Here is a 27,709-nt window from a genome sequence, read left to right as displayed (position 1 = left end):
TTCCAACAAACTTAATTTCCTTAATTCACTTGTTCTCCAATCCTTCCATAACCTGTTACATGAACTTAAACCCTCTTAACCATAAGATAGGCACATATAATCTCATATATCCTATAAAATAGCTCCAGTGTTTACAATTGAACAACTAACACCTAACGAATCTCAACGTATAAAACTACGAGGTGTAATAGATATAAAATAAAAGAAGAATCTTCAAGGCGGTGGACGTCCTCATGCTCACCCTGTAAGACTCGAACAGTAACTCTCGAACCACTATCAGCCACGAGAAGCCGAGGTCGATCCCACCTGGAACTCTGCAATCGTAAAAGAATGCAGTAAGTGCAGGTCCGTACAAATAACAAGTACTGGTAAGTATCATAGGGCGACTAAGTTTAGCTAACACATATCGAGGAAATAAAGTAAGATAAATAGGTAAATCAACAAGGTAAAAGTCAAACACGAGCCAATAGCAAAATGCAATGCAATAATGTATGAAATGCGGATGCAATGCATATGCACTGTACGCATATACTCCAATGATGGAACATACATATCGGCAGCACAACCCATGAGGGACCCGCGAAGTCCATCTACCTCACGGTTCCAGGAACAACCTCGGAAATCGCTACCTCATGATTCCGACAACAACCTCGACAATCACTACACTCATACCTAGATTCTGGGATAAACATCGGACATCGGTCCTCACGTCACTCTCATCTAACTGAGGCCAGCTCGTAACAGTATTTCCTCAAGTATCATCAATGTATCAATAGTATATCATAAAGGATGAGAATCCGTGCAATGTATGAGTTTAATATCAATAATCAAATCAATATCAAAGTACCACGCATGGATACACCAACATTATCATGCAAAGGAAACACAATAAGCCATAATAGAACACTATCCTCATATCAAATGACATCAAGTAAGATAATACAATATCATGATCAAGATATATCAACCGTCTCCAATATCTAATATCTCTACATGGCATCAAGCCAACAATAAGAGAACAAGATAAGTCATAACACAACGGGGTGGCTAACTCCAATAACACAACAAGGCCCAGCCTAAGACAATATCTAACCCAACTTTATACTCGAAGGTTTACATGCTTTCTCTGACAATATCGTTTAAATATATGCTTTGCTAAATGAAGTCTCACCATAGGGTAAACCGTAACCTACCTGGAAGGCCGAATAGAAATAACACCAATAATCACTCCTTAGACTTCCCTTTCCTTTGAGCCTCGAGATAAAGAAATTCTAGGCACATTCGAATCAAGAAATTAGAATCAAGAAGAACATCAAACGAACCCTACTTTTATGTAAGACCCAAATCCCTAACCTAATGTAACATCCCATAAACCTGAGTTAGGTGTGTATGCGTAAAAACTAGTATTAAGATGATATTTTAGCTACATGAATCCATTCGTATTGAATTCGGGTGATAAACAGTCATTTTAAAGTCAAACCGAAAAGTGAAGTTCTTAAGGCCTTCTAAATTCGTCTAAGTCTGAAACAGTCTTGTCACGAGCCAACCGGAGTGACATGACGGGTACCCGGTACTAACCCACCCGGGCACCTCTTAACGTACATTCACATTTACATCCAGGTGAGCCACATAGCTTAATCATAATTTCTATCCATCATTCATGCTAATCTCATTGGGCAACAATACATTTATATCACCATCAACAACTATGCCCATATCAATGTACATAAGCCGACGAGGCTACCAAAATGACATACAAAATATAAGCCGACAAGGCCAAACACATCTAACCATGTACACATGTCCACGAGCCTTTAAGGAGAGTACGTCACATTATATAGGCGGGACAGGACCCCACCATGCCCATAAATATGTACACAAAAGAATAGATACTAAAAGTTGTAGCTCCGAATGAAATGGAGCTCCACTACGTAGTCCCTGAGTAATAAAGCTATGGATCAAGTCTGTCTCCCTGGCCACCTGCGGGCATGACGCAGCGTCCACAAACAAAAGGACGTCAGTACGAAGAATGTACTGAGTATGTAAAGCATAATCAAAATCATTATAGAAGCATAATAGACAACATAAGAAATAGTATAAGATGGGAGGTAGTAGAACCATCGTCATAAACACTTACTTGCTTTTCATAGGGACCTTCCATTGCTAATATGTGATCGTGTACGTACATTCATATCCATATCCGTATTCGTATCCATATTTATTTACATTTTCATATCCATATTCATATTCATAATCGTATTCATATTCGTTTTCATATTCGTATTCATAGCATACCCGACCGTGAAGGTTCGGTGATTCACATACCCGACCATGGCAAGGCTCGGTAATTATGCATACCTGGCCCTACCAAGGTTCAACAGTATCCGTACCCAACTGCAGTGGTGAGCGCGCAATACATTTCATACCCGGCCATATAAGCTCGGGGTTACATAATACATAAGTTCCCATAAGCGTCTTTGGAATCATTACTATCATCGTTTCATTGCATCTATCCTTAGAGGATCACTCATCATATAATGAATTTAGTAGAATCAAATCATAATGAGAATCATGAGCTTTAGTAGCTTTAAAGATAGAATCATTTGGAAGACATTATAGACTCATGAAAGGATGGGTATATAGACAAAGAACCATGCCTTATTGAAATAAGGGTTAGCCTTACATACCTTTTCGTTTAGCTATTCTATCACTTGAACGTTGTCCTTCAATGCTCACGTTCTACCTTCATGAGAGTTTATACTAACATTAGATGATCGATAGCTTAGCATACTTGACTAAAGCTAGAGAAAATTGGGCAGCATTTCCTTTATTTATACAACTTCCTCCATATCATATATCAACTCCCAAACATCTATAATAACATTCACAACATCATAGCAATAGTCTTTATTCACCTCTATTATCTATATTCCTCAATTCACATCAAATTATCCATATCCATGGTCATAGCACACTATTACATTCACTCATATACAATGTCTATCCCATGTTCTTAATGTCAATTATAGCATAATTATAATCACAACATATCAAGAATCGTGACTCAATCCAAGCTACTACTCAAAAATGATACTATTCTCACATTCATGACCCATTTTCTATCTCCTTCTACAATCCAAGTCTTTCAACCTCTCAATACCTTAAAAAACATGGAAATACCATAAAACTTACCTTTGATGGTGTAGGAATGGACTTTGGGTGGAAACACTGCACTTGAGCAAAACCCTAGTTCCACTTCCACTTCCATTTGGATTTCTTGTCTTGGATGAACCCTAATGTGTTTCTTACACTTGATTCTCTTCGTTTGATGAAGTTGATCATTAATTCTCTTTAATACTTGTGGAAGAGGTGTGGAGAAATATTCTAGAGAGTTCTTGAGAGAAGGGGAGTGAAGATGAAATGAAATGAAATGAACTTGGTCCCCTTTTTAATAATTCACAATCTGTCCCGCTTTGATTTCACGGACCAACATACGGTCCGTATAATTTATATGGACCGTATGTTTGGCCATACTTTTATTTCAGTGAAGGCTACCGATCTGGGCAGAATATACGGCCTAACATACGACTAGTATATTTTATACGGCCAGTTTGTTGGGTCGTATAATGCCCAGCTTTTCCGAACACGTTCTCGTCGACTCGTTTGATCTCCAATCCTTCTGGAACCTTCTTAACACTTGTTTAGTACCAAATTAACAATCTATGGGACATTATAACTCCTCTCCAAAGCATCATTAAGTCATCATTAATTCGGTACTCGTAAATCCTCTCCGATACATAACGTATACCTTGCCTTCCTTGGAAAACTTTCTTCTCTCACTTCGAATGTCTTTGAAACCCAATTAGGGTCATCAAATGCTATTTCTTACTTATGAAGCATCATATACTTCGTGCGCTTTGTTAGCCTATTCACTGTGCATCAACGGAGAATTTTCCGAGGTGTAACATTCTTCCCCCGTTAAGAACATGCATCCTCGAATGTTAAGTGCTTGGGAATTCTCTAAAAATTTCGCCAGAGTTTCCCCTGTAATAGGGTACCACCATCCTGTCACAACAGCCCATAACAATAATGCCTCATAGGGCCACAACATAATAGCAATAGAGTTTGGCCACACACGACCCAAATGCATAAAAAGGAAAACATACATACCTCATGATCTGGATGTCTCATCTTGGATCTCTTCCGGGGGTTGAAATAGGTGCGGCTACTTGGACATCATATTTTCTTCCGCTTCCCAAGTCTTTTCTTCTCGGTTATTGTTTCTCCACAAAACCTTAACTGAGGCCACTTCTTTATTTCTAAGCCTCCGTACTTGCCTATCTAATATGGCAATGGGTACCTCTTCATAAGTCAACCTTTCTGTCACTTGAAGATCATTTACTGGCACGATCCTAGTAGGATCTCCAACACATTTACGAAGCATCGAGACATGGAAAACTGGGTGAACTGACTCCAAATCAGGAGGTAGATCTAATTTATAAGCCACTTCGCCTACCTTGCGTACAATCTCATAAGGCCCAATGTACCGGGGACTAAGCTTCCCCTTCTTGCCAAATCTCATAACACCCTTCATTGGCGATACCTTTAAGAATACCCAATCTTTCACTTGGAACTCTAAGTCCCTTCGATGATTATCTACATAGGACTTCTGACGACTTTGGGCTGTTAATAACCGATCTTGTATGAGCTTAACTTTCACTATGGCTTACCGGACCAAGTCTGGCCTTATCAATTTAGTCTCTCCTACTTCAAACCACCCAATTGGGGATCTACACTTTCTCTCATATAAAGCCTCATACGCTGCTATTTGGATGTTAGAATGATAACTATTGTTATAAGCAAATTCAATAAGTAGTAAGTGATCATCCCAATTACCTCCAAAATCCAGCGAACATGCCCGTAGCATATCCTCGAGAGTCTGAATAGTACGCTCAGCTTGCCCATCAGTCTATGGGTGAAAAGTCGTGCTAAGGCTCACATAAGTCCCCAAACCTTCTTGGAAAGATTTTAAAAAATTAGCTGTAAACTGAGTTCCTCTATCAGAGATAATAGATACTGGAACACCAAATCGACTTCGATTCTTGAATAATCCACATCTCCTTAACATAAAGCTTTGCATAATCTTTTTCCACATATATAGTTCTGACTGGTAAGAAATGACCTGACTTGGTGAGTCTATCCACAATCACCCATATAGAATCATACTTACGTCGAGAACGGGGTAAGCCTGAAATGAAGTCCATGTTAATTACTTCCCACTTCTAAATTGGAATTTCTATGGCTTGCAACAATCCGCCAGGTTTTTGGTGCTCGATTTTCACTTGTTGACAGTTGTGACATTGAGCTACAAATTCCGCTCTATCATCCTTCATCCCATTCCACCAACATCTAGATTTAAGATCATGATACATTTTCGTTGCTCCGGGGTGGACAGAATAATGGGAGCAATGGGCTTCTCCCAATATTTGGTGGCGTAATCCTGCCACATCAGGAACACATAATCTGCCTCGGCATCAGAGAACTCCATCTCCTGAGACCTCAAATGATGACTTCTCCTTTTGAGAGAGTGTATCTCTATAATGAATTTGCATGGGATCTTCGTATTATCGCTCCTTCACTTCCACTACTAGCGACGAGACTGCCGAATTCTGAATGGTAGCTTCCATGCTACCTGGGTCCACTACTCGAACTCCTAGGCTAGCTAACTACTGGAGCTCACGAGCCATTCCTCTTTTCTCTGGGCGAACATCACAAAAACTTCCCATATATCTACGGCTAAGAGAATCGGCCACAACATTTTCCTTTCCAGGGTGATACAGGACATCCACAACATAGTTTTTTAGCAATTCCAACCACCGTCGTTGCCGTAAATTCAACTCTTTCTGCTTGAAGATATACTGAAGGCTCTTATGATCTGTATAAATATCCACATTTACACCATACAAATAATGTCTCCACATCTTTAATGCATGAATCACCGCAGCCAATTCAAGGTCATGGGTTGGATAATTTTTCTCATGTTTCCGTAATTGCCTTGATGCATACGCAATCACCTTACCATGTTGCATCAAAACACAGCCTAGCCTAATGCCCGAAGCATCGCAATAAACAACATAACCTTCCAATCCCTCTGGAAGTGTCAGGACTGAGGTAGAAGTTAATCTATCCTTTAGCTTTCGAAAACTACGTTCACAAACATCTATCCATTGAAACTTTGCTGATTTCTGGGTCAGCTTTGTGAGTGGTGCAGAAATAGAAGAAAAGCCTTCTACAAATCTCTTGTAATAACCTGCTAAGCCCAGAAAACTACGAACCTCCGTAGCAGTCGTGGGTCTTGGCCAAGTCTTCAAGGCCTCAATCTTTTGGATATCCACCCGAATACCATTGGCTGAAACAATGTACTCTAAAAATGTCACTGAGTTCAACCAAAACTCACACTCAGAAAATTTGGCGAATAACTCTCGAGTTTGAAGAACTCTAAGGACAGTACACAAATGATCCGCATGTTCTGCCTCGGATTTAGAATACACCAACATATCATCGATGAATACAATCACAGATAAACCTAGGAAGGGTCTGAACGCATTGTTCATCAAATCCATAAATACTGCCAGTTCATTTGTTAGCCCGAATGACATCACCCGGAACTCAAAATTGCCATATCTTGTTCTGAAAGCTGTCTTAGGGATATCTTTCTCCCTAACTCACTTGATGATACCTGGATCTCAAATCTATCTTTGAAAATCATTTGGCGCCTTGCAATTGATCAAATAAGTCATCAATTCTCGGAAGAGGATATTTATTCTTAATCGTCACCTTATTCAGTTGCCGATAGTCAATGCACATTCGCAAGAAGCCATCTTTCTTTCGGATAAACAACACGGGTGCTCCCCACGGGGAAGAACTAGGCCTAATAAAGCCTTTCTCAAGTAAGTCCTTCAATTGCTCTTTCAATTCTTTCAACTCTGCGGGAGCCATTCTATAAGGTGGGATAGATATAGGCTTGGTGTCTGGCAACACATCAATAGAAAAATCAATCTCTCTTTCCGGAGGAAGGCCTGGAAGCTCTTCCAGGAATACATCCGGAAACTCATTCACCACGGGAACTGACTGAAGAGTTGGCGGTTTGGCTTCGACATATTGAACTCGAACTAGATGATAAATGCAACCTTTTGTGATCATTTTCCTCGCCTTTAGATAGCAAATAAACCTACCTTTTGGTGACGCAGTATTTCCTTTCCATTCTAAAACTGGTTCTCCCGGAAATTGAAAACGAACCATTTTCATTCTACAATGAACATTGGCATAGCAAGAAGCCAACCAATCCATACCCATGATAACATCTAAATCCACCATTTTTAACTCATCCAAGTCCACCATAGTATGATGGTCACAAATCACAACTATGTAATTTCTATATACTCGGCTAGCTATTACCGCTTCACCAACAGGTGTAGACACCTCAAAAGGTTTGATCGACTCCGGTTTGACTCCAAACTGACCCGCAATATATGGAGTAACATATGACAATGTGGAGCCCGAATCTATCAAAACATATACATCATGAGAAAATACTGATAATATACCTGTGACAACATCAGGAGAAGACTCAAGATCTTGGCGTCCAGCCAAAGCATAAATACGGTGCTGAGGACCGCCAGAACTGGGGACTCTCCCTCTGCCTCTACCATGGCCGACTGACGCATGTGAACCTGGTCCCATAGGGTGTATAGATGATGAAGACCCAGCTACCGACCCTGAAGGCTGAGTCCTACCTCTACCACCAACCGAGGGGCAATCACGCATAATATGGCCTGGCCGACCACATGCATAGCAAACCTCTGCACCTAATCGGCACTGGCCCCAATGTAACTTCCCATACTGGGAACATCGAGGCACGGGTGGCCTCGCCTGACCCGAATCACCCCTGAACTGTGAACCGAAAAAACTCTGACACGGCCCGAAATGAGTAGATCTATCAAATCTCTGGCCTGAAAACCGTGGAGGTGCACTAGTCATAGAATGGCCTGAATGCCTAGAAAACTGCTGTCTGTGCCCGCCTCTAAACTCATTCATCGGACCCGAAGATCTATCCCTCTTGTTATACCCTCTATCATGCTCACACTCACTTCTTTGATGTTGTTGGCTTTCCTCTAAATTTTGAGCATGGGCCTGAATGCGTGAAATATCTATATTATCCTGAAGGGATGCAGTCAAGAACCTATCCATCAAATGTGGCCCTAGGCCTCTCACAAATCGGTGCACTCGGTCACCCATATCCGCTACCGTGGCCGAAGCATACCTAGCCAAAGAATTGAAGCGGAGACTATACTCTAGAGCACTCATACTTCCTTGCCTAAAATTCAAGAACTTATCGGCTCTAGCTTGCCGAACCTCTAGAGGTAAGAAATGTCGGAGGAAAGCATCTACAAATTCTTCCCATACCGGGGGAGGGGCATTGGCTCCCTGTGAAGCCATCCAAACTGTGTACCAATGAACCGTAACATCCCTCAATCTATAGGATCCTAACTCCATTGACTCAATGTCCGAAGCATGTATCAACCATAGTGTCCTCAACATCCTGTCAATAAAATTCTGAGGTCCTCATCCGGCTTTGACCCGAAGAATTTCGGAGGTTTCAAGCTTATAAAATCACGAGCCCTTGCACTAACAGCCCTATCACATTTCCCTGTACCTTTCCGCTGAGTCTGGGCGGTAACCAATTGAGTAAGCAAATGAATGGCCTCTTTTACATCTTGGCCTGAAGCATTCGGTGGAGAAGGTGGGGGTGCTGGAGCTGGGGCTGAGGCTCCCTCATGCTCCTCAGATATAGGCACTGAGTGGGAGGACTGAGATTGAGCTGCATTCTGGGACGTACTTACCTCTACAACTGTTGGTGGTGCTCTTTCAGCCCGCTTTTCTGCCACTGTCTTGCCCTTTTGTGCTGCTGTAGCCTTTCTCTTCATAGGCATTTCTAAAATACATAATACACGGTTAAGGAAAAGAGAAACCCTTATATTATGGCTCTATCGCACGATCTTATGAAGAAATACGTTCATTCATTCCTAAAAAGCCAGCAGCCTCTTGTTTATAAGTGTGGCGCGCAACACACCCATAATCAAGACTCTACAGGACACAGCTCGTAGACACACCTTAGGGCAGAACTGCTCTAATACCACTTTTGTCACGACCCAACCGGAGTGCCATGATGGGTACCCGGTGCTAACCCACCCGGGTACCTCTTAACGTACATTCACATTTACATCCAGGTGAGCCACATAGCTTAATCATAATTTCTATCCATCATTCATGCTAATCTCATTGGGCAACAATACGTTTATATCACCATCAACAACTATGCCCATATCAACGTACATAAGCCGACGAGGCTAACAAAATGACATACAAAATATAAGCTGACAAGGCCAAATACATCTAACCATGTACACATGTCTACGAGCCTCTAAGGAGAGTACGTCACATTATATAGGCGGGACAGGACCCCTCCATGCCCATAAGTATGTACACAAAAGAATAGATACCAAAAGCTGTAGCTCCGAATGAAATGGAGCTCCACTACGTAGTCCCTGAATAATAAAGCTATGGATCAAGTCTGTCTCCCTGGCCACCTGCGGGCATGATGCAGCGTCCACAAACAAAAGGACGTCAGTACGAAGAATGTACTGAGTATGTAAAGCATAATCAATATCATTATAGAAGCATAATAGACAACATAAGAAATAGTATAAGATGGGAGGTAGTAGAACCATCGTCATAAACACTTACTTGCTTTTCATAGGGACCTTCCATTACTAATGTGTGATCGTGTACATACATTCATATCCATATCCGTATTCGTATCCATATTTATTTACATTTTTATATCCATATTCATATTCATAATCGTATTCATATTCGTTTTCATATTCGTATTCATAGCATACCCGACAGCGAAGGTTCGGTGATTCACATACCCGGCCATGACAAAGCTTGGTAATTATGCATACCTGGCCCTACCAAGGCTCAGGGGTATCCGTACCCAACTGCCGTGGTGTGCGCGCAATACATTTCATACCCGGTCATATAAGCTCGGTGTTACATAATAGTCGTACATAGATACATATACATAAAAGCTCATAAGAGTCTTTGGTATCATTACTATCATCGTTTCATTGCATCTATCCTTAGAGGATCACTCATCATATAAGGAATTTAGTAGAATCAAATCATAATGAGGATCATGAGCTTTAGTAGCTTTAAAGATAGAATCATTTGGAAGACATTATAGACTCATGAAAGGATGGGTATATAGCCAAAGAACCATGCCTTATTGAAATAAGTGTTAGCCTTACATACCTTTTCGTTTAGCTATTCTATCACTTGAACGTTCTCCTTCAATGCTCACGTTCTACCTTCATTAGAGTTTATACTAACATTAGATAATCGATAGCTTAGCATACTAGACTAAAGCTAGAGAAAATTGGGCAGCATTTCCTTTATTTATACAACTTCCTCCATATCATATATCAACTCCCAAACATATATAATAACATTCACAACATCATAGCAATAGTCTTTATTCACCTCCATTATCTATATTCCTCAATTCACTTCAAATCATCCATATCCATGGTCATAGCACACTATTACATTCACTCATATACAATGTCTATCCCATGTTCTTAATGTCAATTATAACATAATTATAATCACAACATATCAAGAATCGTGACTCAATCCAAGCTACTACTCAAAAATGATACTATTCTCACATTCATGACCCATTTTCTATCTCCTTCTACAATCCAAGTCTTTCAACCTCTCAATACCTTAAAAAATATGGAAATACCATAAAACTTACCTTAGATGGTGTAGGAAAGGACTTTGGGTGGAAACAGTTCACTTGAGCAAAACCCTAGTTCCACTTCCACTTCCACTTGGATTTCTTGTCTTGGATGAACCCTAATGAGTTTCTTACACTTGATTCTCTTTGTTTGATGAAGTTGATCATTAATTATCTTTAATTATTGTGCAAGAGGTGTGGAGAAATATTCTAGAGAGTTCTTGAGAGAAGGGGAGTGAAGATGAAATGAAATGAAATGAACTTGGTCCCCTTTTTAATAATTCACAATCTGTCCCGCTTTGATTTCACGGACCAACATACGGTCCGTATAATTTATATGGATCGTATGTTTGGCTGTACTTTTGGTCCAGTGAAGGCTGCCAATCTGGGCAGAATATACGGCCTAACATACGGCCAGTATATTTTATACGGCCAGTATGTTGGGCCGTATAATGCCCAGCTTTTCCGAACACGTTCTCGTCGACTCGTTTGATCTCCAATCCTTCTGGAACCTTCTTAACACTTGTTTAGTACCAAATTAACAATCTATGGGACATTATAACTCCTCTCCAAAGCATCATTAAGTCATCATTAATTCGGTACTCGTAAATCCTCTCCGATACATAACGTATACCTTGCCTTCCTTGGAAAACTTTCTTCTCTCACTTCGAATGTCTTTGAAACCCAATTAGGGTCATCAAATGCTATTTCTTACTTATGAAGCATCATATACTTCGTGCCCTTCGTTAGTCTATTCACTGCGCATCAACGGAGAATTTTTCGAGGTGTAACAAGTCTGTACTTATGGCCAGTTTTCGGGTATTTGCATTGGAAATTTGGGAAAACTCAAAAATGAAGTTGTAGGTCTTTGAAATACCTTCCAGCGATATATTATGGAGGCCAAACGGAGCACTGTACAATAAGTTATGTCCATTTTACCGAACACTACATATAAACTGACACGAGCCGCCTGATGGCCATGTGTCGTGCACGTGAAGGCTCGTGCAATGGCTCCATGTCACGCACCGAGTGCACAAAAACACCCTTTCTAAATCTAAGGTCTGCAATGGGTCCCACGATGGCCACACATCTCCGGCCCATCGTAAAAATATCGGGTTTTGGGTTAAAAGCTTGGTTTTCAAGTTTCTTTCTTATATTTAAGCTTGGGGTAGTTCCTATACATCTCTAATCACAAAACAATAATCAACCCTAAGGTCTCCCAAACCTCTAAGGTGAGTTCCTACTCCATTTACATCGATTCTACACTAAATTCACCGCTTCTTGACGCTACTTCATCTCTCCAAACCCTAGATTCTTGAAAACTCAAGAAGAAGGAGATAAGGGCATGCGGATTTCGTCTAAGAGGTAAGACTTCTGGTTTTCTAAGTTTAGTAATAAGTTTTGGATTGGTGTAGAGCATACTTCAAGATTAGAATTCACTAATGATTCACATACGAATTCAAGAACAAGTTTTAAGGCTAGAAAAACCCTAGTTTTTTTAATAAGGGAAGAAATTCCTCGAATTGATTAAAGTTCTAAACTTGGTTATTAATATCCATTGTAGTGTGATTGTTGAACTTAGAAGGAATCCGATTTCTAGTTTGTAGCGGGATTAGAGGTATGTCTCATTTTGAACATACTCTTTCGATCAGTTTCTATGAACTCTTTAGTTGTGGTTTGTGTGCGTGAGGGACACGCCCACATTAAACCTTGTTTGTACTATATTATATATACATATTCATGATTGTTTTCCTCTCTAAATGATGATTGAAAAATTGAGATATAAAGCTTTGGTATTCGAACTTTAATTACCCCATAAGGGATGTTTAAACTTGATAATTGAAAAGCTTGACTATCTTATGTGAATGCTCTATAATTGTTTGTGTTGGACTTGAAACCTGTTTAAAGAAAAGAACCCAGTTTCTCAAACTGCAATGGCTTGATGTACCGCTATAATGGGATGATGAACATAATCCTACATGAATAATGTGACTGTCATGATATGACTTGTGATTCGGCTTCCATGCCATGATTTGAGTGATTTGGCTTCTATGCTAGGATGGTCATTTGGCTTTTTTGCCATGATCTATGTTGTTTATGTTTGGCCTAACTACTCGGGAGAATGGGTAGTCACTATGGATCCTAGTGGGGTCAGCTTAGCCATTCGGGAGAAAAAGTGGTCATTGAGGATTCGCAATCCAGGTGTGGTCTCTGCCTAAATATTTGGAAGGAAGGGTAGCCATTGGAGTTGATAACCTCGATGTGGTGCTTCTATGCAGTTTAGGGAACCTTAATTGGTCGTCCCTTCTTTATGTTGATTTGGGCCTGTATCGGCATGTGTTATACTTTGGTTGCCTGTAAGTGGCTTGTTGATGATCTTGAATTCATCATTGAAAGACTTAAATTTGATAAATGACATAATGAGTTTAAATTGATTTATTTCCTCTTTAATGGTTTTCCTTAATGGTGTAACTAAGTGGGTGATTTATTCTATCTCTAAAATAAACTGCATTTATTGACACCGCTTCACTGATCCTTATTATATTATTTTGTTATATTAACTATTATCCCGGAGACACTCACTGAGTACCCAGTACTCAGGCATACCGTTGTTGTTTTTATGGTGTGTTAGGTTACGTTGAAGAGCAAGTTTGTGATACGCGTGCGGATTAAAAGAGCTTGCTACTTTCTGGACTATTTGGTGAGCCCAAATGCTTGTTCGTGGGGCACCATCCTATCTTAGTTATTGTTTTAGTTTTTGAGCTGCATCCCGAAGTTAGATTATGTTTTATTTATCGTCTTAGAGGCTCCATAGATAGAAGTTATTTCTGTGGGTAGTTGTTGAAGCCATTGCTTGACTCTTTGGGTGTTGCTACATTATAACGATATATTTATGACAGACTTCCGCTGATTTTATTATTTGATGGTGACCATGAGTTAGTTAGCTATTTATAACGTATTGATATAACTATTGAAAGATCACCAAAAAAAAATTAACGTTTATTAATTTTATAAGGTGCTTCCGGTGTTGTTCATAGCATCAAATGCCTGCTACGCCTAGGGTGGGTTTTGGGGCGTGACAAGTTTGGTATCAGAGCCTAGGTTTATATGTGTCCTAGGATCTGTCTGTGTCTAGTGGAGTCTTCCTTGTCCAGCCAGGTCACTTGCATGATTGAAAAAAATAGCAGGACATTAATAGGTGTTTCTCATTCTTCTTTATTCTAGATTGTGCTATAGACCTTGAACTTCCCTTAGGATCATCCTGACGTGTTCGTTAATTCGTGCTTCGCAGAAATGGCTTTATGTAACGACCCATCCGGTCGTTATTTAATACTTCACGAACCCATGCCCAATCTACGTCTATGATCGTAAATAATAAGCCCCATGGTGTGTTTTAAGGATTAATAGTGGGGAAAAATCAGTTTCGGAAAGAGTTAAAAGTCATGGGCTCGGGTCAGGAATTGGACCCCTATAGCGGCCAAGGGACCGCCACAGCGGTCCTGCTATATCAAGACCTCATCCGCCGTAGTGGACGAGGCGGGGCAGTGACACGTTTTTTTGGTTATTCAGTTTAAATTTCACCCTCCCTTTTAAAAAAAGACCCTCCAAGGTTGCTATTAGGTTTTAACAAAAGAAAAAACCCTTGACACCAAGAGGAGAGGCTTTTTTCAACATTCTCTATATCCTTCCCCACAACTATCACCTCCCCTGGATTTGGATAAAAGCTAGGAAGGCGAGCAATTCATGGAAACTCAAATAGTTGATCGTCATCTAGGTAGGTTATGATTTACTTGAGTTATACTTTAATTAGTGAATCATATATAAATTTAGATTTGATGGAGGATTGCATGATTAGGTCTTCAGACACGGAGTTTGGATGGATATATTCACAATTATCGAAATTTATGTGTAAATAGTAACTAGGGTAACAATGAGTATTTACTTGAGGGTTGAGTGGTGCTTGCGTTTAGGTTTATGCGTTATGGGACTAAAAGTGATTAATTGTCATGGCTAGAAAGGGGTATTTCATTGTTCAGAATATGTATTCCTAGGTATATTTGCTGGCCGTCTTTATTTCCAAGTATATCGAAATATCTACACGATTGTCATTCTTGTTAACAAAGAGGATAGTTTTGGGAAGCCTGAAGAAAGGCATAATAGTTCTACGCCCATACGCCCATCAAGGGCATGATTCATGATATTGTTTTCATTCATTGGCATCATTGCATACATTGCATAAGGTTATGAGGTAATACATGAAGCAAAAAGTCTGAGTATATGTCAGTTGTGTTATCCGGTCATATGGCCGATTTGGGTTAAATATGAGGTACTATCTATCAGCAAATCATTGGCGGTAATGTAACGGCGAGTATATTTATATAATATGGATCTGCGTCCGAGGTTCTTTCCGGAACGGAGGATTTATGGCTCGGGTCCGATGAGTATCTGGAACGAGTGGTACATGGACACCATGGGTCCTCTGCAGGTCAAGACTACTGAGCAATAACATCAGTTAACATGTATGTACAGCGTGATTAGGCCCTTGCATTGCATTACATTTCATACTGCTATGTCCTTATATTTGTGTACTGTCAGTATGTTATATTGCATTGTGCAACTCTTATGATTTTGTTGAGGTGGTGATTCTTACAAAGGTGAGTGTAAGAACGAATTCTAAGTGGTAAGTTTGTCCCATGAGTGCATCATATCTTGGTAAGTGAACTGGGTAGAAAGGCTCTACGACTAAGAGTTAGGAATTAGATGTTAGTGTAAATGAGGAGATGAGACTTAATTAATTGGCTTAAGGGAAAATGGAATGGGATTTTAATGACTAGTTAGATAACCAGTATTTCTATGGGAATAAGAGAGGTGAATATCTGGGAGTAGAAAGGAAGGTTCGTGACGATCTAATAATCTATGTAGAGAGTCTTGAGGGTCATTGACTTATCTGCTTACCTTATTGACTGTATATTGTGTTACGTGAACTAATCTTACTCGGCCTATGATGCTTACCAGTACGTGTGGTGTACTGATACTACTCTTGCTACATCCTTTTTGGGTGTAGGTATGTTGTAGGTTTAAGTTAAAGTTTCTTCGTGTGGATTACTAGGCATTCTCCTACAGCCTCGCTCATCTCACTCCAGGCAGAGGCTGGGTCATTTATTATATTTTCCTTGTGTAGTGGGATCTCTTGTACCTGTCTTGACTAGACCCCGGGGAGTTTTTTAGTTTTTCTTGTATCAATAACAGAGTTTGTTGAGCATTTACTTTTAAACATTGTGATTATTAAGAAAATCATAATTATAAACTGGCTGAATTTTGGGTTGGTTGGTAAAGGTTCGCCTACTAGTTAGTCTTATGGTAGGTGCCCGCACGACCTGTAAGTGGGGTCGTGACACTTTAACTCGTACGGGAGCTGCTAATCAAAGGAGTAATAGTGCTTCTGATTCATTGTCTGGCGGATGAGCCGATAGGATCACTAACCGCACCACTGATGAGACTGCTGCTGGGGTTGGGAATGGAAATGGAGACCAAGCACCACCGCCACCACCACCTGCTCCAACTGCCCCTGTTGTGGGTGTGGCTGATATTGGGTCGATGCAGAATGTGATCCAGATGCTTACTACACTTGTTCCAGCCCAACAATAGCGTGGGGGTGTGGATCCGACACTTAGTTATGGGGGACGGCTTAAACAATTTTTGGGGCTGAATACGCCCAAGTTCTTTGGTTCGCGAGAGGAGGATGATCTCCAGTACTTTATCGATGAGATTTTCAAAGCTTTAAGGGCCATGGGTGCTCATAGTTCTAAACCTATAGAATTCCCATAATATCAATTGAAAGATGTTACTCATGCTTTGTTCGAATTGTGGGAGACTGAGCGAGGTAATAATGCTTCAGCTCCTACTTGGGATAAATTTGAGGGGGCATTCATAGAGAGGTTCCTATCTGATGAGGAGCGGTTTTCTATGGCTACAAAGTTTGAGAATATTGAGCAGGGCACTATGTCTGTTCGTGAGTACAGCTTGAAGTTCACCCGTCTGGCGAAGTATGCGCCGTATATGATTCTGACTGAAAAGCACCAGTTGAGCCGATTTATGCGTGGGTTAGTACCACTTATCAAGCCTGTGTGTGTTGCTGCTGCTATGTCTCCCACTTGTACATTTTCATCTTTGGTTGGATTCGCTGAGCAACAAGAGAAAGGGTGAAGAGAGGCTAGAAAGGGAACAAAGTAAGAAGGCCCGGTCTGCTGGTGGGTTTAGTGGTTCACAAAATGGAGAGCAAAAGAAAGGGTATTCTGCACCAGCTCAAACCGGCACTTATTCGAATGTCAGTGCTCCATCCGGTAGACAGGGTCAGAGGAACAATAATTAGAACAGGTATTCTCAAGGTGGAAATAGGCACTCATCTAGATAGAAGGATCGTATTTTTCATCATTGTGGTATAAGGGGCCACCTCAAGAGGAAGTGTAGGAAGTGGTTACTTGAAATGGCTAACTCTTCGAGCTAGTGAAATAATTCGTCTGCACCTGTTGCTTCTTGGAATCCGCCTGCTAGTAATACTAATAACGCTCCTAATGTTTGTGGTAATAGGACTGGTAAAGCGGTTGATAACATCGCTAATAGGGGTCAAGCCTGACTTCATGGTTTGACCCGTAGGGAGGCAGCTGAAGCCTCAGATGCTGTGGTCACATGTATTCTCACTATTTTCTCTTTCGATGTGTATTCGTTGATTGATCCGAGTTCAAATCTCTCTTATGTAACACCATATTTTTCTCTTGATTTTGGGGTGGAGCTCGAACAATTGTTAGAACCCTTCTCTGTGGATACCCTTGCTGGTGTTCCCGTTATTGCTTCTAGAGTTTATAAAAATTGCGTAGTTGTAATTAAAGGTCGTGAGACTATAGCCGACTTGTTCGAATTAGAGATGGTTAATTTTGATGTGATTATGGGGATGGACTGGCTGTCTGTGTGCTATGCAAATGTGGATTGCCGACATAAATTAGTTCGTTTTGAATTCACCAATGAACCAGTTATTGTGTGGAAGGGAGAAATTGCTAAGCCTCGAGGTAGGTTTATTTCTTATCTTAAGGCTCATAAAATGATCTCGAAAGGGTGTATTTATCATCTGGTTGCTGTCAACGACACTCAAGCTGTAGTACTTGAGTTTGTATCTATCCCTGTAGTTAATGAATGTCCCGAAGTGTTTCCAGAAGATCTTCCGGGTATTCCACCTGATAGAGTTATTGATTTTGGGATCGATGTTATTCTAGATACTCAACCTATCTCTATTCCACCGTATTGTATGGCTCCGGCAGAGCTACGAGAATTGAAAGACCAATTGAAGGACTTGTTGGATAAAGGCTTTATTCGACCAAGTACCTCACCTTGGGGTGCTCCAGTCCTATTCGTCAGAAAGAAGGATGGATCCCTTAGAATGTGTGTTGATTATCATCCGCTTAATAAGGTGACCATTAAGAATAAGTATTCTTTGCCTGGGATAGATGATCTGTTTAACCAACTTCAGGGTGCTAAATTCTTTTCAAGGAGCAGGATATTCCGAAAATAGCTTTTCGTACTCGTTATGGACACTTTGAATTTCTGGTGTTGGCTTTTGGTCTAACTAATGCACCTGCTGCATTTATGGATCTGATGAATCGCGTGTCCAAACCTTTTCTTGATCATTTCATTATTGTCTTTATTGATGATATTCTGGTGTATTCGAAGAGTCGTGAGGAACATGCAAATTGCTTGAGAACAACCTTAACAATGCTTGAGGAGAATAAGCTTTATACAAAATTTTCTAAGTGTGAGTTCTTGCTTAACTCTGTGGCTTTCTTAGGCCACATGGTGTTTAGCGAAGGTATTAAGGTTGACCTTCATAAAATTTCGGCAGTCAAAGACTGGCAGAGACCCACGAGTGCAATGGATATTCATAGCTTTTTGGGTTTGGAAATTTACTACCAGAAGTTCGTGGAAGGTTTCTCATCGATAGCCTCACCATTGATGAAACCGACTCAGAAGACTGCTTAGTTTCAATGGTCTAAAGCTTGTGAAAGGAGCTTTCAAGAGCTTAAGGCGAGATTGTCTTCGGCTCCTGTTTTGACTTTTCCTTCAGGGTCTGGTGGCTATGTAGTTTATTGTAATGCTTCCAGGATTGGTTTGGGTTATGTGTTGATGCAGACTGGTAAGATGATCGCCTATGCTTCGCGACAGTTGAAGAAGCATAAGGAGAATTATCCAACTCATGATTTGAAATTAGCTGCTGTGGTTTTTGCTTTAAAGATTTGGCGTTATTACTTGTATGGTAAGCATTGTGATGTCTTCACTGATCATAAGAGCTTGCAATACATCTTCAAGCAGCGAGAGTTGAATCTCAGACAGAGAAGATGGTTAGAGTTGTTGAAAGATTATAACTTGAACATCTAGTATCATCTTGGTAAAGTGAATGTTGTTACAGATGGTTGAGCCGAAAATCTATGGGCACGTTTGCATATTTGGGTGCTCAAAATATGCCGATGGGCAGGGAAATTTGAAGACTTTCTAGTCTTGGTGTCCGACTCGATGAAACTGAAAATGGGGAGTTAGTGGGAATTACGCAAGCGCGATCCGATATTGTGGAGAGAATTAAGTCCAAGCAATATGAAGATGGACTTCAGGTGAAGCTGCAAGATGGAGTGGAGAAGGGTGAGTACACTTCATTCACTGTTGGTGCTGATGACAACATTTTGCGATTGCAAGGACGCTTATGTGTCCTTGGTATTGATGGCCTCGGGCAAGAATTGATGGTGAAAGCGCATAGTTCCAAGTATTTTGTGCATCCGAGATCCACCAAGATGTATAAGGATTTGAAACAACACTGTTGGTGGAAGAGCATGAAGGTAGATATCTCTAACTTTGTAGTTAAGTGTTTGAACTGTCAACAAGTGAAGGCCGAACATCAAAGACCTGGTGGTTTGGCTCAGAATATTGAGATTCCCCAATGGAAGTGAGAGATGATAAATATGGACTTTGTTGTGGGTTTACCTCGCACAAAGACCAAGTTTGATTCTATTTGGGTGATCATGGATAGACTAACCAAGTCTGCTCACTTCCTTCCTGTGAAAACAACAGATACTGTGGCACATTATGCCAAGTTATATTTGAAAGAGATCGTTAGATTACATGGGATTCCAACGTCTATCATATCTGACAGAGGTACTCAATTCACTGCTCATTTCCAGAAGTCGTTCTAAGAAGGTTTACGAACTCGAGTAAACTTGAGCACTGTCTTTCATCCTCAGACGGATGGGCAGGCAGAGAGAACTATACAAACTCTGGAAGACATGTTGCGAGCTTGTGCAATTTATTTTGGAGGTAATTAGGATGAAAATCTGTGTCTTGTGGAATTTGCGTACAATAATAGTTATTAAGAAAGTATCCAAATGGCTCCGTATGAAGCACTTTATGGGACGCATTGTAGATCTCCATTTGGGTGGTTTGAACCTACTGAAGTAGAACTATTGGGTCCCGACTCAGTTCACAAAGCAATAGAGAAGGTGAACCTCACTGTACAACGACTTAAGACAGCTCAGAGTCGATAGAAGTCTCATACGTACATGAGGCATCGTGAACTAGAGTTTTCTGTTGGTAAGAAGGTATTCTTGAAAGTGTCACCGATGAAAGGAGTAATGCGGTTTGGTAGAAAGAGTAAGCTTAGTCCTCATTTCATTAGCCCTTATGAGATTGTTAGGAGAATTAGGAAGGTGGCTTACGAGTTGAAATTACCATTTGAGATGGCCATGGTGCATCCTGTGTTTCACATTTTGATATTGAGGTTGTATAAACCTCATCCTTCTCATGTCTTGACTCATGAAGAGATTGAAATCAATTAAGGGTTGTCTTATGAAGAAGAACCGGTGCAGATCTTGGATCGACAAGTTAGGAGGTTGAGAACAAAGGATGTAGCTTCAGTTAAAGTCCTATGGCGAAACCATAATACCGAAGAAGCGACTTGGGAAGCGGAGGAGGACATGAAGAAGAGATACCCGCACTTTTTCCCTATTCTAGGTATGTGTTGAATCTTCTAGTTGTCGAATGCTTGTGATGGTTTAGGCTAAAGGTGTAAAACCCTTATTCCATGTTTAGGCTTTTCTGGTGTGGTTGTAAGAGTCTCTGTGAGGACCATATGGTTATTGTTAGAGTATTATATGACTTTTGTTCAAGATAGCTTGCAATGTAAAGGAACACTAGAGAGAATTTTGAAGACTTGAGGTTTAGTGAAAATCTAAGGCGATAACTTTCATTCGACGACGAATGATCCTAAAGAGGGGATAATGTAACATCCCATAAACCTGAGTTAGGTGTGTATGTATAAAACCAAGTATTAAGATGATACTTTAGCTATATGAATCCATTCGAATTGAATTCGGGTGATAAACAGTCATTTTGAAGTCAAATCGAAAAGTGAAGTTCTTAAGGCCTTCTAAATTCGTCTAAGTCTGAGACAGTCTGTACTTATGTCCAGTTTTAAGGTAATTCCGTTAGGAATTTGGGAACACGCAAAACATAAAAGTTGTAGGTATTTGCAATACCTTTCCAACGATATATTATGGACGCCGAACTGAGCTCTTTACAAGAAGTTATGTCCATTTTACCGAACACTGCGTAGAAACTGACATGGGCCGCATAATAGCCAAGCGTCGCGTGCTTGAGGGCACGTGTGATGGGTCCACATAGTGCACCGAGCATATAAAAACACCCTTTCTGAATCTCAGGTCTACAGGGGGTCCTGTAATGGTCACACATCGCGGAACCATCACAAATATGTCAGGTTTTGGGTTAAAAGGCATGTTTGCGTGATTCTTTCTTATATTTAAGCTTGGGGTTAGTCCCTAAACATCTCTAATAACGAAAAATCAATCCTAAGGCCTCTCAAAACCTCTAAGGTGAGTTCCTACTCCATCTACATCGATTCTACACTAAATTCACCTTTTCTTGACCCTAGTTCATCTCTCCAAACCCTAGATTCTCAAAAACTCAAGAAAAAGGAGATAAGGGTGTGTGGAGTTTATCTAAGAGGTAAGACTTCTAGTTTTCTCAGTTTAGTATAAGTTTTGGAATGGTGTAGAGCATACTTCAAGATTAGAATTCACTAATGATGCACATACGGATTCAAGAACAAGTTTTAAGGCTAGAAAAACCCTAGTTTTTCGAATAAGGGTAGAAATCCCTAGAATTGGATAAAGTTCTAAACTTTGTTATTAATAACCATTGTAGTGTGATTGTTGAACTTGGAAGGAATCCGGTTTATAGCTTATAGTAGGATTAGAGGTATGTCTCTTTTTTAACATACTCTTTCGATCGGTTTTTATGAACTCTTTGGTTGTGGTTTGTGTGCGTGAGGGACAAGCCCACATTAAACCATGTTTGTACTATATTATATATAAGTATTCATGATTTCTTTTCTCTCTAAAGGATGATTGAAAATTTGAGATATAAAGCTTTGGTATTCGAACTTGAATTACCCCATAAGGGATGTTTAAACTTGATAATTGAAAAGTTGGACTATCTTATGTGAATGCTCTATAATGGTGGGTATTGGACTTGAAACTTGTTTAAAGAAGTGAACCCGTTTTCTAAAACTAAAATGGCTTGATGTATCGCTATAATAGGATGATAACATAATCCTTAATGAATAATGTGACTATCATGATATAACTTGTGATTCGGCTTCCATGCCATGATTTGAGTGATTTGGCTTCTATGCTAGGATGGTGATTCGGCTCTTTTTCTAAGATTTATATTGTTTGTGTGTAGCCTAGCTACTCGAGAGGAAGGGTAGTCACTATGGATCCTAGTGGGCTTAGCCTAGCCATTCGGGAGGAACAGAGGCCATCGAGGATTCGCAATCCCAGTGTGGTCTCTGCCCAGCTATTCGGGAGGAAGGATAGCCAATGATAACCCCGATGTGGTGCTTCTATGCAGTTTAGATAACTTTAAATGGTCGTCCCTTCTTTATGTTGATTTGGGCCTATATTGACATGTGTTATATGTGGTGCTTCTATGCAGTTTAGGGAACCTTAAATTGTCGTCCCTTCTTTATGTTGATTTGGGCCTGTATCAGCATGTGTTATACTTTGGTTGCCTGTAAGTGCCTTGTTGATGATCTTGAATTCATGATTGAAAGACTGAAATGTGACAAATCACATAACGAGTTGAAATTGATTTATTTCCTCTTTAACGGTTTTCCTTAATAGTATAACTAAGTTGGTGATTTATTCTATCTCTGAAATTAAATTGCTTTCATTGACACCGTTTTACTAATCATTTTTATATTATTTTGTTATATTAACTATTGTCCCAGAGACACTCACTGAGTACCCAGCACTCAAGCATAGCGTTGTTGTTTTTTATGGTGTGTTAGGTAACGTTGAGGTGCAAGTTCATGATACGCACGCGGATTAAGAGAGCTTGCTACTTTCTAGACTATTTGGTGAGCCCACATGCTTGTTTGTGGGGCGCCATCCTATCTTACTTATTGTTTTAGTTTTCGGGCTGCGTCCCGAAGTTAGATTATGTTTTATTTATCATCTTAGAGGCCCCATAAATAGATGTTATTTTTGTGGGTAGTTGTTGAAGTCATTGCTTGACTCTTTGGGTGTTTCTACGTTTTATAACGATACATTTATGACACACTTCTGCTGATTTTATTATTTGATGGTGTTCATGAGTTAGTTAGCTATTTATAACGTATCGATATAACTGTTAAAAGATCATAAAAAAAAGATTTAACGTTTATTAATTTTATAAGGTGCTTCCGGTGTTGTTCATAACATCGGATGCCTGTTACGTCTAGGGTGCGTTTTGGGGCGTGACACCAATGGCACTGGCCGCTTTAGTAATAAGGTGACCGCTATAGTGGTACTGCTATCGCAGTGCTGGTGCCGCTCAGTAGAAAAGTTCCAAGTTTCACACTTTCAACCTGAAAGACTATCTCTCGAGGCCATCTGCTCACATACCAAATATGCAGACATACATAAAAACACTCTACGAACACACTCGTGGCCTCGAAATTTCTAATGAAGGTCTCATTGACCGAGTCAACCCCCGATACCTCAATTCCAACTTCCCAACCCAAGTCCCAAGATGCACTCGAGTGCATTGGGAACCGAACTAGATATGTATTCAAGTTCTAACATACCATACGGACCTCTCGAAATCGATGAATTTTCGAAAAAGGTCCGTTTACCCGAAAGTCAACTTTGAGTTAACTCTTTTTTGCTTAAAGCCCAATTTTCCCCAAAAGTCACCCAAATCAACTCCGAACACCTCGGGAAGCTTGTCAACGGTCCCCTCGGGTAAAAAGTGAGCTAAAAAGCCTGGGGAAAGGTCAACAAGTCCTGAAAAGACTATAACGGCCAAGCGGGTCGTTACACCCTTTTATCTCTTTTTACTTTTAAATTGTGTGTCATGGGGATATGACATCATTTAAGTGTGGGGGTAGAGGAATATATTTTAAAAAAAAATGCATTTTCGTTATTTTTTAACTAAAAAAAAATTAAAAAAATATATGTGTGGTGTGTTTTCATTTTCATATTAAAAACAAAATTGAAAAACAAAACTGAGTTACTTTATCCGTAAGGTAACTTATTTCATGTACTTCCATGGATTTCTTGTTCGGTTCTTTTCCATGGTCGTAATATTTGAACCAAAAACCTTTTAGGAATTTTAGGTATTTTCTTTGTTTTGGTAAATAAGTTGGTTAAACTTGGTTTAAATTGAAAAATGACGAGACATAAAAGACGGATTTAATTGAGTATCATTCATGAGTTGTATGACTCCAAACTCATACTTGCTTATTGGTGATTGAAATCATGGTTTTTGCTAGTCCCAAGTGCATTGTGTGGTCAGTATACATTATCTAGTTCTCGTGCTTATTCGGAAATCTAGAATTTGCCTTGAATGTGGTTTGAGCCGAAATTATAGGTAGATTTTGAGTTGAGAATTGAAAGTAGGTCTTCCTTGTTAACCCATGGCCTATTGACCTACCTTGATGATTTTTATCCTTATCTATCCCCTTTGAGCCTAAATGAATTATCCCTTATTTGTTGGTTGCCGAGCTTTAACCCTTAGCCTTTTTTTGTTATTACGACTAGTTATTTGTTCACCTTATTTCCTTTTAGGCACTTTGTGAGTTGATTTGAATACATAAAATTAAGTGTAAAGTGTGAAAAGAATAGGTGAAAGGATAATTGATTGATATTGCTAATATATTGAGATGTTGTCATAAAAACTGGGTTAAAAAAATTATTGAAGATTTGAAGGGGAAAAAAAAAGAGCAACAAAGAGATGATGGCAACTCATTTTTAAAAGGGAAAATATGAAAAGTATGTCAAGTCGAAAAGATAGAAAAAAATGAAGAAAAAGAGATCGATTATTTAAAAGAAAATGGAAGGCAATTGTTTCTAGATTTAGAGGAAGCAGTAAGTTACACCTTTACAAGAAATTCTATAAATAGCACTTGTTTGTACTACTTGAGGGACGAGTTCGGGGGGGGGGGGGGGGGGGGGGGGAGCCAACAAGATTTCAAAAGAGTTCTTTTCTTCTTTGTTCCATTCTTAAGCTTATTCTTCTGCAATTTCTTTGTGTAGGAAATTATTCTAGTTCCTACTTTTAATTAAATAGCGAAATTATTCTTCTTGAATATTTCTTCTATTTTCTTATTAATGGATAAGAATATTTCCGTGAGTTGTACTCACTCCAATATGGAGTAACTTTCTTTTGTGTTGGGAGAATGATGGATCTTGATATTTCTATATACTAGTAGATATTATTTCTCAATTTCACATGCTAGAGTTGAATCTTTTATTTAATTTTTATCTGCATTACAGTTAGATGTTATTTCAGTTGTTAACATCTATCTATTTTATACTACATATTAACATATTACTAATTTTGTAATCGAGAGAGGCAGAAGAGGTAATAACGTTACTATTGATATGGATAGATATTAACATTTATTTAGTACCATCTATCTCGTTTATGTTAGAATTAACTTTACACTTATTTATAATTGATAGAGGAAGATGGTGTAGTGCTTAGTTATAGCAAGTAAGGTAACCGAAACGGACTTACTATAAAGAGCATGTTTCAGTTCAAGCGTATATTTCTGGTGCTTTAATATACTATTTTGATAATTAAGTTGTATAACCGGGAGGAGTGCAATTAATTCTTCGACTTATGTAATAATATATAAATTTAATCGTGAGAGGCATTTATACATTTATGAGAAATAGAAATTGAAGATTAAATTATACTCTTTTTTATACAAGTGAAGTCAGGATCCCAACACCTCTTTTTATATTCGTGAAAAACAAAAATAATTTTCCATTGCTCTATTTACGCACTTTTTAGTTAATTAATTTGCAACTCAACTCTTTTTTATTTTCTCAAATAGTAATTAAAATAAGAAACGTCTCTAGAATAGATAAACCAAACTCTGTGGGTTCGACATCTTTCTATACTATTATTTGACAGAGTACGAGTTAAAATATATATACGCCAGACACTAGTCACATAACAACAAGTCTCAACAAGAAAAACCAAAAATTGTACAGGTGTTTTCACCATCATTCTTCAACAAGGATAAGCACAGGCAGTTTCAGAGCAATTATATTAACAATATTCACATGGATTTTGATCAAATGATCTGGATGGGTGTCCTCTTTGTGGTATTAGCATCATTTGGTGCTCATTCAAAGGGACATACTTTCATTTTATTTAGATTAAAATCACAAAATAATGTAGATATATATATATATATATATACACACACACACACACACACACACACATATATATATATATATATATACATATATGCTAATCAGCATCATTTCCAGATAGGTTTGTCGTACAAGTCAAAAAGAAGGGCAAAAACAGTACTTACGAGTTGTAACAGCAAAATTAGCCCATAGGTAGATCAAGGGAGGGTTCAACCAACAATTTTCATATCAAGGCGGGCACAAGAGCTCAACAAACAACGAATACGGTCATGCAAGACAACAAGAAAGCTTAAATTAGTTGAAATGCACAAACAAAGAGAAGAGTTGAAGTGTCTAGGACTTACATGGTGTTTCAACTTCACCTAAGAAGAAATAAGCCTCAGCACCGTCGATACGCATCAGAACAGAGCCAAATCGGAGCTGAATTGAGTTCAGATCATCATGGAAGCAACATCGGCGGTGGTGTCTCAGAGAGAGAAGCCCAAACAATGAAATTGACACTTATCAATCTCAAAGCTCAGGTGAGACTTGAACTGATCGACAATTTGAGGGGCAAATCAATTCAATTTTCTGGCCGATCATCATTTTTGCACTTTCAACAATGTCGATTTAAAGTGGAGAAGAGACACAAAGGCGATAATCTAGGGCAAAACAAGACAAATGTGCCACTTTCCTTTTTTAGAATAGACTCGAAAATGTTATTTGTTTTTTCATTCTATATTGGTTTGGGCCGGACCCAATTTTGGGCTGGCTATTTTTTGTTGCTAAAAAATTTCTTTTCAGATAAATAGAAAAGCCCAGGTGGGAAAATTTAATTATTTAAAAAATCTAAATTTAGAAAAGCAAGTGCATTCAAACCAGAATCTCAGCATATAAATCAAGCCCGGCAAGGGCCCAATTCCATCTTTCAAGCAAAGAAAATATCTGAATATTCTACCAAACAAAACAAAAGCCAAATATAGAAAAACAAAGGATCCAAATTGTTCAAAACACCCAACAAATAAAACCAAGGTAAATGTCTGAAATAAAGGCCCAACAAGGGATATGACCATACGCTAAAGGAGAACTGCTACTGCTGCCT

The 27,709-nt window shown here is 39.3% G+C and overlaps 1 protein-coding gene across 6 annotated transcripts; it reads right to left on the bottom strand.

Annotated features, from left to right (window-relative positions):
- LOC132615291 (uncharacterized) lies at positions 1-27,455 on the bottom strand. 6 transcript variants are annotated; one of them, XM_060329854.1, is made up of 4 exons: positions 26,793-27,455; positions 2,138-9,650; positions 1,894-1,980; positions 1-314 (listed from the first exon to the last, which is right to left on the bottom strand). In XM_060329854.1, the coding sequence occupies exon 2, from the start codon at positions 8,599-8,601 to the stop codon at positions 6,766-6,768; it is 1,836 nt and encodes a 611-aa protein (XP_060185837.1). In that variant the 5' UTR covers positions 8,602-9,650; positions 26,793-27,455; the 3' UTR covers positions 1-314; positions 1,894-1,980; positions 2,138-6,765. The 6 variants fall into 6 exon arrangements, 3 of the variants coding, with proteins under 3 accessions (XP_060185837.1, XP_060185838.1, XP_060185839.1); XM_060329855.1 differs by lacking the exon at positions 1-314 and having other exon boundaries at positions 324-1,980; positions 26,793-26,874; positions 26,973-27,455; XR_009572641.1 differs by lacking the exon at positions 1,894-1,980 and having other exon boundaries at positions 9,564-9,650.
- Between the last annotated feature and the right edge of the window lie 254 nt (positions 27,456-27,709).

Source organism: Lycium barbarum, chromosome 10 (assembly GCF_019175385.1).
Source record: "Lycium barbarum isolate Lr01 chromosome 10, ASM1917538v2, whole genome shotgun sequence".
NCBI classification, from domain to species: Eukaryota; Viridiplantae; Streptophyta; class Magnoliopsida; order Solanales; family Solanaceae; genus Lycium; species Lycium barbarum.
This window is presented reverse-complemented; position numbering and strand designations above follow the sequence as displayed.

Excerpts from the sequence above, each read along its gene's own strand:
- LOC132615291 (XM_060329854.1), bottom strand. The coding sequence starts at position 8,601 with ATGTTGAGGACACTATGGTTGATACATGCTTCGGACATTGAGTCAATG.